Source organism: Peromyscus maniculatus, chromosome 6, assembly GCF_049852395.1.
Source record: "Peromyscus maniculatus bairdii isolate BWxNUB_F1_BW_parent chromosome 6, HU_Pman_BW_mat_3.1, whole genome shotgun sequence".
Classification (NCBI taxonomy): domain Eukaryota; kingdom Metazoa; phylum Chordata; class Mammalia; order Rodentia; family Cricetidae; genus Peromyscus; species Peromyscus maniculatus.
Window position 1 is genome coordinate 44,431,131 of NC_134857.1, and position 16,750 is coordinate 44,447,880.

Sequence of the window (16,750 nt, forward strand, 5' to 3'; positions counted from 1 at the left end):
ATGCAACACAGGCAAGTACTTCCTCACACACCTTGGATTCATCCAGTTTGGGTTGTGATTACTTTCCTGGCACTGTGCTTTCAGAGGTGTCTCATTGTTGTAAAATTTTTGAAACCCTGTGTGGGTTTAGAAACTTGTGCTACAAGAGAAGTCATGTTTTGCCTCTCTAATAAAAGCTCCTTCTTTCATTTTTCAGTGTTCAGAATAATAAATCCCTTCATAGTTGAGTTAGAGGGTGCCTTCCCATGACCACTATGTCTAGAGGTGCCCACTTTTCCTTGCTCCGATTGTGGTCACTGTAAAGTATGAAAAGGGCTGAAAAGTCTTCCCATCCTCCATGGTCCAAGCTCCAGATGCTTAGTACCAGAATGCCATGTTCAAAACAACCCTAAACACATGTCTGAGAACAGCACAGGGCCTTTCTCCAGGTCTCTTTCATCAGAGCAGCAGGCTTGAGACTTGTACCGAGTAGTTCACGTGCACCACATAGCACTGGAGCTTGGCTATGTAAGCTAAGTACAGTCCCCAGGAGAGTCCCCAGGAGAGTATCCACATAAAGACAAGGCAGGCTCTCACAGTACAGGACGGAGCCAAGGATGGAGAGAGAGGCTGAAGGTCAAGTAAGGGGGTGAAACCATGAGATTAGCCTTCCAAAATGGCCACATTCTGACTCCAAAATGTTCAAAAATTGCAAATGTGAGCTAGGACTGCTATATCCTTAAGAATGTATCCGGTGCAGACAGTGAGCAGAAAATTCTTTTAGCAGCTAGTACAAAGATTACCACCTGAAAATCTTTTCCACAATTACCTGTGGTATCTACTTGTAGCTCTTTCTATCTCCACAGATTAAATTGCTGGAATTGTGTGCACCCTGCTTGGACCTGTACCTGTCCTACCTCCAGTTCTGACCTTTGGGCTAGCTGGATCTGTGGGTGTCATTTCCATCTTTGTAAAATCATAGTATTTTTTAAATATAGTCTTTGAGAAGTTCTTATACATATACAATGAAATATGATCATATCCATGCCCATTTCTTCCCTACTACTCCCCCAATATTTCTCACTCTCAACTGTGTGGGCTCTTCTTTGTTTTATTTTTGCCTTAATTTTCATAACACTTTAAATGAAAATATAATTACATTACTTCCCCTCTTCCCTTCTTCCTTCAATCCTTCTCAGGTCCCCGCCTTCCAACCCTCTCATGCCCATCCCCTCTCAAACTGACACCTCTTTTTCTTTAAATATTATTGTTTTACACACATACACACATATGCCTATGTGTGCACAAATATATAAATACAATCTTCTAAGGCCACTTCCGTTGTTCATGTGTGTGTATGGGTAACCAATAAAGAAGCTCAACCCTGGGCAAAGCTAACTCTTCTTTTTACTACAGTTACCTGTAGTTCTGTCTAGGGGTGAGATTTCATGAAACTTGCCGCCTTTTGCATTAGCACGTGTCTTGATAGCGCCATTGTTCTGGTCTTGTTTATGCAGTCATTTCTAGGAAATACTGTTTCATAGTAGTCTTCCTGAGATTTTAATTCTTTTTTTTCCCTTCCTCTTCTCTTGCCCTCCCTTCCCGTCCCTTCTTCTTGCCTTCCCTTCCCTTCCCTTCCTCTTCCCTTCTCTTCCTCTTCCCTTCCCTTCCCCTCCCCTTCCCTTCCCATTCCCTTTCTTTTCCCTTCCCTTCCCCTTCCTTTCCTCTTCCCTTTCTTTCCCTTCCTTTCCTCTCCCCTTCCCTTCCCTTTCCTTGCCTCTTCTTCCCTTCTCTCTCCTCCCCTCCATTTTCCTTTCTTCCTTTTCTTTTATCTGAAGTGTTGTAGACCAAACCTAGGGTCTCATGTGTCCTGGACTAGCATTCCTCCACAGTGTACAGCTTCTCAATCTATTCTGGCTTGCTCATTTTTCTCTTAAGTATCTGATTCTTTTCAGTTGATGAATATTTTACAGATACTTTTTTGTAGATCTCTACATAGACTCCAAATATTTTCCCTAGCTCCTATGCATTCTTAAGTTTACATTATCCCTTAAAAAATAAGACCTTTTCTTGTGTTTTTCTTCTGCTTTACTGTCATGTTAGAACCTTTCCTATGTATTCTTTTCCTCATAAGTTTTTGTAGTGCTGAAGAAAAAGTGCAGATCTTTGTGTATACCAGGCAACTGTTTTATTGAATTCAAATATCAGGATTAGAATTTGTTTCTTGAATATAAAACATCATTTTCCTTGTCCTATTGGCCTAGGACTTCTAGCCCAGTGTCAGAGTGGTACTAATAATTGTCATCATTTCCTTGCTCTTGATTTAGCTGAGTATTTTCAATGCATCACCACAAAATAATATATCTACTATGGGACTGATTAGCTTCGAGTACTAGACAAGATTTTTAGCACAATAAACTGACCATGAAATCTAGCATGTGTTATTTAATAAACCACATAAAAAACTTCTATTTGTGAGTCTTTTACCTTACAAATAAAGAGTTGGGGGTACATAATGTGGAAGGTATTTCCAGTGCTATAACACTTGAAGTGTCAAGATAAAGTTCCAATACATCTGTCTTTTTATTAACCTAAGTATACAAAATCTTATCTGTAAAATAAAATACATAGCATAAGGGAACTCCTAATGACTCTTGTCCATTGCCACATTCAGTTACCAACTTAACATTCAGGCTTGGCCTCCTTTAACCATTAGAAATTCTATATGCTGACTTTTTTGCCCAGTGAATCACATCATTCATCTCCATGATGCTGATCTCTTATTAATCACAATTGGTTTTCCAGCTCCCCATAACCAGCATTCATTGTTTCAGTGAAGCATAGAAGGTTTCACTTAGGTGGTACAGGTGCCTCTTAATCCCAATTAATTCTCCATTACCAACCACAGATTATTGACCAAAATATCACATGAATGGCCTCTTTCCAAGTTATTAGTAAAGTCCTGTTTCCCCTCTAAAAATCTCATAAACTGGGCCTCCACTGACCACATTTCTCTCAGCATTACTGTCTTCCCAACTCCCACTAGAACAGCTCGTTAACCTCTGCTTACAGCATCAAAGGTTTTTCTAACCCAAAGTTCTAAAATCTTCTACATTACTCCCATAAAACAAAGATCTAAGAGCCACATAATCAGGCTTACCACAGCCAAGTCCCACTCTCAGTATCGGTTTCCATATTAGTTCATTTTCTGTTGCTGTGATAAAAAAAAAAATACTCTGACCAAAAGCAACTTGGGGAGGAAAGGATTTATTTGGATTATATTTGTGGGTGAGGGAAGTCAGGGCAGGAACCCAAGGAGGGACTAAAGCAGAAACCATAGAGAAATACCGCTTACTGGCTCACTCAGCTAGCTGTTTTATCCATCCCAGATCCTCCTAACTTAGGACTGTAGCCACTCTGATCTAAGCAACTCCTGAGTTGGGGTTCCCACTTGCCAGATGACTCAGTATCAAGGTAACAATAAAACACTAACCAGAATTGGAAAGGAAAAGAGACATTATAATTAAAAGAAATTCAAGTGGCCAGTGTGTGTGAAGATACACTCAACCTCACCAGCTACCAAGGAAATGAAATAAAATAGCATATCATTCTTAACATACCACATACAATGTTTCTGTTACTTCTACACTGAAGCAATTAAATCTACCATGGACCTCTAGCTCCATCAGCAACTCAGATCTGGTGACAATGTCAGATCCATAGGCTGGAAGCAGACTGCAATGCTGAGCTCAGGTGGTTGACGACTCTGTGACATTTATTGAATGTATATTGAGTAGGCCAATGAAAAATATATTAAGCCATTGTGATCAGTTACCAACAGACACTGCCTTTTTATTTTTTACAAGACTAAGATTTCATTTGTAGTTAACTCTCCAAATAGTACATAGTACATCCATCTACTTTTGAGAGCAATATTCCGGAAACTACCACATCAAATAGTTTTGAGATGTCATGGATGTACTGGTATTGATCTTATATGGGGAAGGGGATATTATGGTGATGTCTTCACGGATTTTTTGGCATGTCTTTGTTTCTTTTGGAGTGATGTTGCTGAGATAGGGTCTTGCCTTGTCCAAGTTAGTCTGGAATTTGTTCTCCTTGTGTTTCCAGACTCCAAGTGCTGGGATTATAGGAATGTACTACCATGACTGACTGTGTTTATTTGTTTTGAATATATTAGTTTTTATCAATAAGTTGCTACTCCACTACAAAACTAAAATTTCAGTCTAATCTTTTCCTGAAGCTTTTGAATTATCTGAGTTTTCTTTTTCTTAATTAAGAAATTTTTTATTCACTTTACATACCAACCACAGATCCACCTCTTTCCTTCTCCCACCCCCAGCCTTCCTCCCTCCCAACCCACCCCAATTCCTTTCTTCAACAAGGTAAGGCCTCCTGTGGGAGTCAGCAGAGCCTGGTACATTCAGTTGAGGCAGGTCCAAGCCCTTCCCCTGCATCAAGGCATTTTTTTTCTGAATTCTTCATTCTATTACCTATTTATATATGATCATGAAACATTTGGTTTGTCCAATAATGGAAAGTATGGGCTCCTCTATTCAATAGCATGTTTTATTCATCTCCTTTCTCTTTTTCACTCGTGTTTTTAAAATCTTAGCAAATGCAACCATAGCACCCAGGACACAGTTGATGTTCTCCTTTGTAACCACTTCCTTATAGTTGTTAGGCTTCTAAATTACCAAAAATGATGGTATTGACATATTCTGGTTCTGTGTACCATACATCACCATCTTTCTGACCTTCAATAAAGATTTTTCTTGTCATCCATTACCTGACAGTGCAACCAGTGACACTCAGGTTAGGTTCTGTGATGGCAGCGTCCCTCTGCCCATACATCATTTTAAATAGATAGGTAAGCAATAACTTACAGCACCTTGAATTAACTTTCTGACAAAGAAAGGACTCATGACAGCCAGTGACAGCTCTGGAACTGTGAGATCTGGCTTCTCATGCCTTACCCCCTTAGCTCTGGGCTTTGTTAATGAAGTAACAGGTGGAAATGCAGCAGAGGGCCACACCTTGACTAATCTCTAGCTTGGTACTTGGCACAAAGGTATTTCAGCTCATAGTCCAGAGGTCAATTATGATTCTGTGGCCCCATTTAGCTTCTTGGGATACAAAATTCAAGGAAGCCAGTGTGTGGTTACTCACAGATTCTATTAAACCCCCATTGTGGCAAACATTTCTGCACTGCTCTCTTAACTTGCTCAAAACAGGTAATCCTAAGCAATTTCATCTGCCAACATACACGTCTATATTTGTTTTCATGGTTTGCCATATCAAAATTCACTGACTTGTTGACTTAAACAGAATCATCTTTACCAAACAATTCTTCAGGCTAAAGGGTCAAGATGGAGTTGTCAGGTTTGATTTCTCTTAAAGCTACCTTACTTGGCTTTCAACTTAATTGCCCTCAAACCACAGCTGTATATCATCTTGGGCATTTGTATGATTGTGTGTGATTGTGGAAGAGCGTCTGTGTGTCTGTGTGTATATGTGTCTGTTTCTGTCTGTATCTGTTTTGTCTTTATGTGTGTCATGTGTGAGTCTGCATGTTTCTATATGTCTTCATATGTGTCTGTGTGTGTCTGTAAGTGTGTTTGTGCATGTGTCTGTATCTGTGTCTCTGTATGTGTTCACACTCTTCCTCTTTTTATGAAGATACATACTGGGGCATGATCTTATCTTTATGGTGCCATGTATTCTTCACTGCTTTATTAAAGGACCTGTGGAATTACAACCACATTTATGAGTCTGCTGGGGTTAGAATTTGAGAAGGGGACTTGACTCAATCAAAATGATTGGCATAATGTCTTATCTCCAATGTGAGAGGAAAAATAAATATCTGTATACAATGTAAGCAAATAAGTTGAAGAAAAGAAAAAAATCAGAAGCAACCTATACAAAATTAGAATGAAAAAAAGGATAGTCACGAGGTAGCCTGGGATCCAGCCTATTAAGATAAGTAGCAAACTACAATTGCTTATATAGAGGAAAATAACATGGGACAAATGAGAGATACATGCCAAGATTGATGACACATCATTTGTGTGGAAGACATAAGTAAAAAATATTCTCATAAATAAGCGAGGACCTTGCTCGAATAATCCATTTATTCTGCTCTGGGATGAATACTAATGTTACCTCTCTCCTGAAACCTCCCAACACATCACAGCATTCCTTTACTCAGATTTTAATATACAAATAATAGTTCCAATTGGGGTGATGGCAAATACAATTTTTTATTAAAATTTTTTCCATACAAAATATTTTGATCATGTTTTCCCTCTCCCCAGCAGCCATGGGGCTCAAGTTCTGGAAATTGACACTGAAGCCTTCATAATAAGGTTGGCTGAATTACAGTGAAAATTCAAGTCCCAGCCCAGAGGGCGCTGCCAGTTAAAAGAAAGGGCGTCAGTTGGTAAAGAATGGGATCCCGTTACTTGGGGTGAGCATATGTGGGAGGACCCCATGGAGGCTGAGAACTTTGAACCCTCAGATTCTCAAGGGTTTTTCTCACCAGAAGTAGCTTCTCTACCCTCAGCCCCCTCCCTTGAAATACTGCCTTTCCACCTTTGGGAAAATTAATCCATCATTGTCTTCTAAACTAGCAGTGACTTTCTCTGAAGAGAATGCCAAGCAACACAATATTCTCCCTCAAGCCCACCAATAGTTTTCCCTAGACATATAACCAGACTTCAGGCAAAGCAGGCTCCTAGAGGTGGGGCGGGTAGAAAGCATAGTCCATGAAGAGGTGCACTATACTGCTAAAGAACTTAATGTTTGCTAATTCATTCAAGCAGATGTCTGGGGAATATGTGTGGAAATGGAATTTAAGGGTGTGGGACAATGGTGGAAGAAACGTAAAACTGGATTAGATTGAGTTTATTGATAGGCCTATCTGAGTAGAGATTTTAGGTTTAATATGGAAGCTCACAGAGTTGTTGTTTTGTTGTTGTTTTGTTTTGTTTTTGTTTTTAGGTATGAAAAGTTTGTTTGAATGGTTAGCTGAAGCATTTGTCAAAAGATGGCCTGCTGAAAAGGAGATAGAGATGCCTAATATCCTTTGGCTTAGTGTTGATGAAGGGAATTTAAGGCTCAGGGAAATCACAATGCTAAAACCTAGTCCTCCACAATGGAAAGATCCAGAAGACATGCCCTTCACTAATCCCATAAGACACAAAATGATGAGAGGGCACCACCACATTTGCAGAGCTTTATTCTCTCCCTTTTCCTTGTGTCATACCTTAGGCTTACAGATGCTGCTGCTCACTTGGATGGATTAAATGCAATGGGTATAATTGGGCCCCAGGATAGCAGGGGCCAGATAGCAGTATTGAATCACCAAAAGCAAGGTAAAACTATGCAAAAGCATAGTTACTGTAAATGGGTAGCAGACAAAGTAATGTCAATAATGGCCTAATCCATAAGGTTCAACACAGGCAAAGTAAATTTTATAGAGGCTTGACTCATATGAGCCTTTGGTACTGGCTAATCAATCATGGTTTTTCCAGACATGAAATAGATAAGATGCCTATTGAATTTTTGTTTGATCTGTATAAGCAGAAATCATTTTCAAACAAATGAAAGAAAGGCTGTACTGGATCATGACAAAAGGGAATCTTAGCCTGTGAAACAATTTCCAGACTATAGTCACCCTGTAAACTCAGAACCCCCTGAATAGCAGCCAAATTCCTGAGGAAGAACTGTGATAAAATTCCTAAAAGGTTTAGTATTATCCTTTCAGCAGTCCTTCCCCAAAGGGTCATATGGCCTTTCCCAGGGGTAACTGTACAATAGGGACAAGAAAATAATTAGACTTTCCAAGGCCTATTGGTTACTTACTTGTTTTGAATTGATGCTTATTCTGAGAGGTCCCAAGAAATATTGTGGCCCTTTAGTTAAAGTGGGGGCTTATGGAAATGATGTGATTAATGGAGCTAGAATTGCTCCATACACCAATAGGGGGAGCTCCTTGACTATTAACCGAGATTGACGCTTTATCTGCTATAAGGACAGGAAGAGTGCACCTGACTGATCAGATGGTTGTTTTACCCTTCCCCCTCCCAGACAGCCAATGGCTCTTGAGAAACCACTTGTTTTGCTAACAGCCTCATCAGTTTACTAGGACAAATAGATAACCACTACCCCAAGAATAAATTGCTGGCAACCACACCACTTCTCCCTGCTTATTCTCTTCATCCCCTATCCCACGGCACCACTGTTTTCACAGATGGGGCCAACAAGGGGCCACATAAGCAATATATCAAGGAGACAATGACACTGAGTTTTATCTTTTCTTCCTCCCAGATTACCCCCCCCCCAATTCAAGGAAGTGTATGTCATTTTCCTGGTTCTAACATACCTCAAAAAAACCATTAAGTCTATATTCAGACAGCATTTATGCAGTTAACCTGCTCCCTTGGCTAACCCACTCTTATGTCAAGCTTCATGGTAATCCTCTCTCCCAACAACTAATAAAAATTTCAAATATCTCCAAACAAGAACATGTCCCGTTTTTATCAGCCATATATGGTCACACTCATCCCTCCCTGGATCCCTCTCTGATGGTAATGCCTTAGCCAATAAGATTTCCACAACCAGGGCCTTCACTATGTCACCCCTCACTACTAAAGAATTCCACAGCTAACCCATACCAACTTGAGAAGGCTACAACCTAAATTCCCCAATGCCCCCATCAAACATCTTAAACGTATTCTCAAAACTTGCTCCTCTGCTACTCACATCACCAGGGAGGCTACCTGGAAAACAGGACCCCAAGAAAGACACGGAGATTGCCCAATGACAGAGAAATGGATGAGATCTACATGAACAGCCTGGACATGAGTGGGGGTAATGAATGGCGAGGGTCGAGGGAAAGAGAGCTTGGGGGAGCAGGAGATCCCTGCTGGATCAAGAACAGAGCGGGAGAACAAGGAACAGGAGACCATGGTAAATGAAGACCACATGAGAATAGGAAGAAGCAAAGTGCTAGAGAGGCCCACAGAAATCCACAAAGATACCCCCACAATAGACTGCTGGCAATGGTCAAGAGACAGCCCGAACTGACCTACTCTGGTGATGGGATGGCCAAACACCCTAATTGTCGTGCTAGAAACCCCATCCAATGACTGAGGCAACTGGATGCAGAAATCCACGGCTAGGCCCCAGGTGGAGCTCCGGGAGTCCAATTAGCGAGAAAGAGAAGGGTTTATATGAGCGAGAATTGTTGAAACCAAGGTTGGATAAAGCACAGGGACAAATAGCCAAACGAATGGAAACACATAAACTATGAACCAATGGCTGAGGGGCCCCCAACTGGATCAGGTCCTCTGAATGGATGAGACAGTTGATTGGCTTGATCTCTTTGGGAGGCATCCAGCAGTGGGACCGGGTCCTGGGCTCATTGCATGAGTTGGCTGTTTGAAACCTGAGGCTTAAGCAGGGTCTTTTCTCTCGACCTGGGAGGAGGTGACTGGACCTGCCTGGACTGAGTCTACCAGGTTGATCTCAGTCCTGGGGGGCGGGGGGCTTTGCCCTGGAGGAGGTGGGAATGGGGGTGGGCTGGGGGGAAGGGGAGGGGGGCGGGAGGGGAGAGAACAAGGGAATCCATGCTGATATGTAGAACTAAATTATATTGTAAAATAAAATGAAATAAAATTTTAAAAAAAGAAAAGAAAAAACTTGCTCCTCTTCTGCTTCCCTAATCCACACTCCTGCTATACAGGAGTATACTGGGCATCAATCTCAGAGGCCTTAAAGCCAATGCCCTCTGGCAGATTGATGTCACCCACATTCAATCATTTGGGAGGCATAAATTTGTTTTTTTATGTTTTTTATTTTATTTTATAATTTAATTTTACATATCAGCCATGGATTCCCCTGGGCTCCCTCCTCCTGCCCCCCCGACCCCCCCCCAACCCACCCCCCATTCCCATCTCCTCCAGGGCAAAGACTCCCCCCAGGCATTCAGCTCAACCTGGCAGATTCGGTCAAGGCAGGTCCAGTCCCCTCCTCCCAGGCTGAGCAAAGTGTCTCTGCATAGGCCCGAGGTTCCAAACAGCCAGTTCATGCACTAAGGACAGGTCCTGGTCCCACTGCCTGGGTGCCTCCCAAACAGTCCAAGCTAATCAACTGTCTCACTTATCCAGAGGGCCTGATCCAGTTGGGGGCTCCTCAGGTATTGGTTCATAGTTCCTGTGTTTCCACTAGTTTGGCTATTTGTCCCTGTGCTTTTTCCAATCATTGTCTCAATAACTCTCAATCATACAATCCCTCCTCTTTCTCGCCAATTGGACTCCTGGTGCTCCACCTGGGGCCTGGCCATGGATCTCTGCATCCACTTCCATCAGTCATTGGATGAGAGTTCTAGCATGACAGTTAGGGTGTTTGTCCATCCTATCACCAGAGTAGGTCAGTTTGGGCTTTCTCTCGACCATTGCCAGTAGTCTATTGTGGGGGTATCTTTGTGGATTTCTAGGGACCTCTCTAGCACTTTGCTTCTTCCTATTCCTGTGGGGTCTTCATTTATCATGGTCTCTTTTTCCTTGTTCTCCCTCTCTGTTCTTGATCCAGCTGGTATCTCCCACTCCCCTAAACTCTGTTTCCCTCGATCCTTGCCCTTCATTACCCCTCCTTTCATCCAGTTTGCTCATGTAGATCTCATCCATTTCTCTGTCATTGGGGGATCCCTGTGTCTTTCTTAGGGTCCTGTTTTCTAGGTAGGGGAGGCATAAATTTGTATTTGTCATTATTGATACTTATTCCCATTTTACTTGGGCTATGACACAAACTAATGAAAACTCAAAGAAACTAATTAACCACATCCTCTCCACTTTCACTATTTTGGGAACCTCTCTCCAGATCAAAACTGACAATGGACCAGCCCATAAGAGACACCAATTTAAAAAGCTTTGCAAGGCTTGGAAAACAGTCTACTGCACTGGCATCCCTCACAAACCTCAGGGCCAAGCTGTCCATTGAAAGAACACACCAAACACTAAAAAACAGTCAAACAAGCACAGGGCTCCCTAATACCAAACATTCAATTAAATCCGGTATTAGTCATGTTCAATATGCTGAATGTTTATGCTACGCAGGACAAAGTCCCCATTGTCCATCACTGGAGAAACTCACCACACATACCATCCATTCTGGTTCGATGGAAGGACCCACTTGACAGGTGTTGGAAGGGCCCCGACCCTCTGCTAACAATTGGAAGGGCATTTGCTTGTACCTTCCCACAGAATCAACCTCGCCCTGTCTGGACACCAGCCGGCAATGTCTGACATGACCTCTCCAGTCAAAAAGATGGCAGACTTGTTGATCATGGAGAAGACAAAGAGGAAGTGATTGCAGACCACTGAGGACATGCAACCAGAACACCTGGGGAGAGATACATGCCCTTATTGATACAACTTCCCTTTCCATTATTCTCATGGCTGTTTTTGCTCTCTTGGATGCTAATTATCATACTCTGCCTAGTTCCCCTAATATTCGCCAATGGTGTTTCTTTGTTAGGGAGACATTTCAGGGTTACAACATCATTATAGGCCCTGGGACATTATAGGCATCCCACTTGAAGGATGCTAGAATGCTTTGTCTTTCCTCCTTTACTCCAATTCCACCAATGTTCAAATGCCCCTGTCATTTGCTTCCCATATAGAGAATATGTATGCTACAATCTGAATAACCACCAAGGTTAAGCAGTTGGTAAGGGACTGGGAGTCGGGAGGATCGCACAAGGAAAGGGAAATAGAATGTAGTGTTCTAGGAAGGTAAAGGGGGAACCAGAATAAGAGGAGTAAACAGGGAGGACGGGAGAGAATAGTAAAGGGTGGATAACCAATACTAAATGCCATTTGAAAAACTACTGCTACTAATTCTTTTAAAGGAAGTTCTATGCAAATGACTGCAGAGCACCATTGCTGATTGTGTTCCACCTTCTGGATATAATATGAGCATAAAGACAAGTAGCTTCAACGTATTCATCATTTATCACTATGAAACACACTTATGTTAAAATATGTAAAATGACTTAAGTGAAACTCTCGTAAGAAACAAGCTGCTAATAAGGTTCTTCTGGTTCATGTTGTTTCTTCAAATAATATTAAATTCTAAGTATTTTCAAAAGAATTTCCTATTTTCTTTATTGCTCATGAAGGTCATAGATGACAAAATATTTGGAGTTTAATGATTTATATACCATGAACATTGTTGCTATCTGTGAAATGACTATTTTTGAAACAGTGAATAATTCTTGGTAAAGTCCTGAACAAAAATGTGTAAATGTCACTGAGCTAATGTGGTAGTTAAATTCCTAGAAGACTCATTTAATAATAATAATACCTTGTGAAAAGTACTTACCATTAATATGTGGAATGTATTCCTCATTTAGATTATTCAAAACCATTATTTGACACAGATAAGCTTCTGTCTGGAAGTCAGAAAGATGTTCAGGACATCTGAGAAGAAATTCTGCAAACTGCTTTATGAGGTGGTCCTGAACATTGTAGGTAATGAGCCATGTTTTTCATTTCCACCTACTAAATACTGGTTTTCCCTTCTACAATAACCAAAATAACTACGGCCAATTTCAAAAACGCCCTTTGGGGGGCACTATAGCCCTGCTGAGAGCCACTGTTCCAGCTCCAGTGTGAAATCGAAATCCATTAAGGATCTCTTCATTATTCCTACCACAGAGCATGCTTTGTATGTTTTGTTTTGTTTTTATCTCCCTCAACTGAACTAACATCTCAGGCCTGTGTTCATGCTAACCCATTACATACTTAATGCAGATTTATCATTCTAAATAATAAGGACTTCAGGTCAGGGTGGTATATAATTTCACCTGGAAGACCACTTTTCCACCCCTTAGCTCTACCTCAAAAATCACAAAAGCGCAAAATTTGAAAATATAGACTCATTCTCATAAACAAATGGCTCTAGAGGGAAGAATTAATATAGCAAAAATAGAAGCGTGGGAGCAGTAGCTAGGAACTTTGAAAACAGGTACTGAATCTTCACCTCCACATGGTAGCAGAGATGGAGGAAGCAGTCATTGTGGGCAAACCGGGCAGACAGGCCAATAGTATCCAGCCTGGTTTTCCTGCCCTGAGTTTCCTCTCCCATTAGCCAATGGCAGGCCATTGTCACTGTTGCAGCCTCTAAACACACATTCCCTATAGCAGACAGCTAAAGCAATAGCATCTCATCAAACTTCTTAATGATAGCCTGTATTTTATCAAAGTCTTGATCCATCAGTGAAAGATTTTCTTTGAATGGGGATGATTCTGCAGAAACATCATACACTGAAAGAAGGGAAGGTAGGAAGAAACACAGGAGATTTCTATGTGAGACAGGCTCACAAACTGGAATTCTAGAGTAAGTGAGGGTAACATGGTAAAAAAGAGCCAATTAATATTTTTTATGACCTCTTCTTCCTTAAGTATTATTTTACATATATACATATATTAATGTCTAAATACAGCCAGGCAGTGGTGGCACATACCTTTAATCCTAGCACTAAAGAGGCAGAAGCAGGCAGATCTCTGAGTTTGAGGCCAGCCTGTACTACGGAGCAAGTTCCAGGACAGCCAGGATGACATGGAGAAACACTATCTTGAAAAACTATACACACACACACACACACACACACACACACACACACTGAGTCTATTTCGTATTGTTCGTATTGTTTATATTTATATGTGTTTAGGGCTGACCATGTGATATTGGATGTATCTGATCAAAGGCCTCATCCCTGTAGAAGACAGATTCTCTTCTCAGCAGCCATTAATTGCTTGTAGTTTTTCATCTAGGGGTGAAGCTGAGAATTATACTGTTCTCCCATTCACAAGTGCATGTCACCTGGTATTGTCATTGTGCAGTCTTGCTCAGGCAACCATGTTGAGATTTCATGTGTGTGCATTCCCTGTTATAAATAGAGGACACCTTCTGGAAGCAAACATGGCTCTTACAGTCTTTCTGACTCCTCTTCCATAATGTTTCCTGGGGCTTAAGTATTGTATTTTAAATATCAACTGATTTTGAACACCCTGTGGTCAATTGTTCTCTGCATTGTGACCAGTTATGGATTTCTGTAGTGCTCTCCATCCATCTTCTAGAAAAAGAAGCTTCATTGATGAGGGGTGAGAGCTACACATGTGTCTTAAGATTTAGAGCTATGAGCCAAGCGGTGGTGGCATGCGCCTTTAATACCAGCACTCAGGAGGCAGAGCCAGGAGGATCTCCGTGAGTTCAAGGCCAACCTGGTCTACAGAGCAAGATCCAGGACAGGCACCAAAACTACACAAAGAAACCCTGTCTTGAAAAACAAAAACAAACAAACAAACAAAAGATTCAGAGCTGTGATCCACCAGTCAGAGAACATACTGTCAGATAAGCAAATGAGTTAACACACAAACCTCCATTCCAGAAAAGTTGTTGGGAAAAAGGCATTGATAACCTTATCTTTAGATGCCAAAAGTAGTCTCTTAATGTTAATCTGCAACACATTTTGTAGCACTCTTGTTATAACACATTGTTATAGCACTCTGAGTTAGAATCTGTAGGCAACTAACTGTGCTCATATTTATAAAGACCCAAGTAATAGTTTGAGCACTTTCTGGGAAAGCACAAAGCTAGCCCTACTGCATTTATGTCATGGTCTCCAGATGATCAATCACACTGGCTGTAAGTGCCCATTTATGGTCTAGCTGAACAAAGGAAGAATGAGAAAGCACTAGAAAACTAAAAATATCCATGGTCTTGTTTTTCATATGGCAGAGTCACCACATCGTTCTCTGAAAAGATCCACTTGAACTGAGATGACAACTGGTGTGTCCAGAGGAACTCAGGGCTGCCACAAAAAGAGCAGAAAAGAGTTATCAAGGTCCAGCCAAACCCCAGTCATGGACTGATGTTCACGGGCAGAGCGCAAATCCAAGGGTGGGAGGGGCGTGAGTAGCCAGAACAAAGACAAATGCAAATGGACCAAAGTCTGCTTTGAAAGGAGGAATGTGGAACCAGAGGCCATCAGGCACCAGTCAGCTTCACAGATTTTTAGTGAGGTTTTGTTGCTGCTGCTGCTGTTGCTGTTGTCAGTTCTTTATAAGTTTCATACAATGTCTTTATTCATATTCACACATACACAACTCTCAATTCACTTCCATTCCCTAGCCATCCAATTTTATGTCACAGTTTTCTTAAATCTTTCAAGACCAATTTGTGTTACCAGCTATCCATGGATGTGTGTTCTCTTACTGGAGAGTGGTCAACTAGTCAAGAGCTACACTCTTAGAGAAAACTCTCTTTCTCTCAGCCAGGAGGTAGCAATTGTCAATAGTTCCATGGCTAAGTGTGTGTGTGGGGGGGGGGTTGTGTGCTCAACCCCTCTTGCCTTGTGGGATTTGGCCTGGCTTGTCCTTGAACAGGTTTTTTGCATGCTGTTTCAACCACTGTGGATTCACGTGTACAGCTGTCCTGATTATTCAAAAGATAAAGCTTTCTTGCATACATTTATTGCCTCAGATTCTTATACTCTTTCTGCCCCCTCTTCCACAATGATTGCTGAGCCTTAGGAGAGGAGTTGCATTGTCTATGTACTCTATAGTGCTGAAATTCCACATTTCCTATACCTTGGCCAGGTGGGTGGGGGTGGGGGTGTCTCTGTGCTAATCACTATCTACTTCAACTAAAATCCTCTCAAATGAAGGATGAGAGATGCATTGATCTATGGGAATAATGATAAATCATTAGAAGTAAGTTTAAGACAATGTCCATTCAGTACCATCATTGTAGTAGGACATTCCCTACTGGTCAAATATTGACCAGAAGATATCTCTTGAAAATTGTGGCTACAGACATGAAGAAAGAAACCAAGAAAAACTACAAGACAGTTGACATATATGCTGATCCCTCTATTATGGAAACAGCTCTGAGACTGGATGAGACATGATAAATCTTGTTGGCTACATAGTCCTCATGACTTATTATGACATGTCATCCTTTCATGTGGCATGTATGGAAATTTATATTATAGTTTGATTTTGCAGTCCAAATGGAATTATAAAGTGAACAGATACATTTTACCTCTCAAACACAAAGCAGAGAATCATCTTCAGCTGATTTGTGCACACAGCACATTCCACGCTTGTGTTAATGCAGAATATATATATATATATGTATATATATATATATATATATATATATATATATATATATAAAAACCTTTAAAAGTTTGTGTGTTTTCAGAAAAAAAAAAGATGATCAATGAGGATAAGTAGCCCAGGTGATCCAGCCTCTCAGAATGACTCTGTCACAATTTCCTCAAAAATCTGTATCCAGAACAACTTCAAAGCTGCTAGCTGAGATGGTCCAGCCTCACAGACTACTCCAGCCAGAACTTCAGATAAGCCTTGAACTTTCCTATCACACAGAGACTGGACAACAAATGACAGAGCTAGCTCTCCCTAGACTTGACCATTATTCCAATTTTTTCAGGGATCCCTAAAGATGTTGTCTTTCCCAGACAACAGGAAACAGTCTAGAGAACATGACACCCACATTCCCAAGAGATGTGGTTGATGGTTTTTGGTCATTTGGTGGGTTATGTATGTTTGTCATCATTTGGAGGGGGTAGTTGCAAGGTGTTACATGGTCAGGGGAAAAAAAACTAAGCAAAGAAGATTCAGGGATCTCTTTCTGAAAAGAAAATAAGGGAAATATAGGA

The 16,750-nt window shown here is 41.2% G+C and overlaps 1 protein-coding gene across 3 annotated transcripts in view; it reads left to right on the forward strand.

Annotated features, from left to right (window-relative positions):
* LOC143273854 (uncharacterized) overlaps window positions 1-13,681 on the forward strand; it is a 91,076-nt gene extending 77,395 nt beyond the window's left edge. For all 3 annotated transcript variants that reach the window (XR_013052077.1, XR_013052078.1, XM_076574181.1), the window contains 2 exons: window positions 6,315-6,365; window positions 11,265-13,681. Coding sequence is in view for 1 of the 3 variants with exons in the window: in XM_076574181.1 (XP_076430296.1) it covers window positions 6,315-6,365; window positions 11,265-11,370 (157 nt within the window). In the remaining 2 variants the exon portion in view is untranslated. The remainder of the gene's footprint in view (window positions 1-6,314; window positions 6,366-11,264) is intronic.
* Window positions 13,682-16,750: the final 3,069 nt, after the last annotated feature.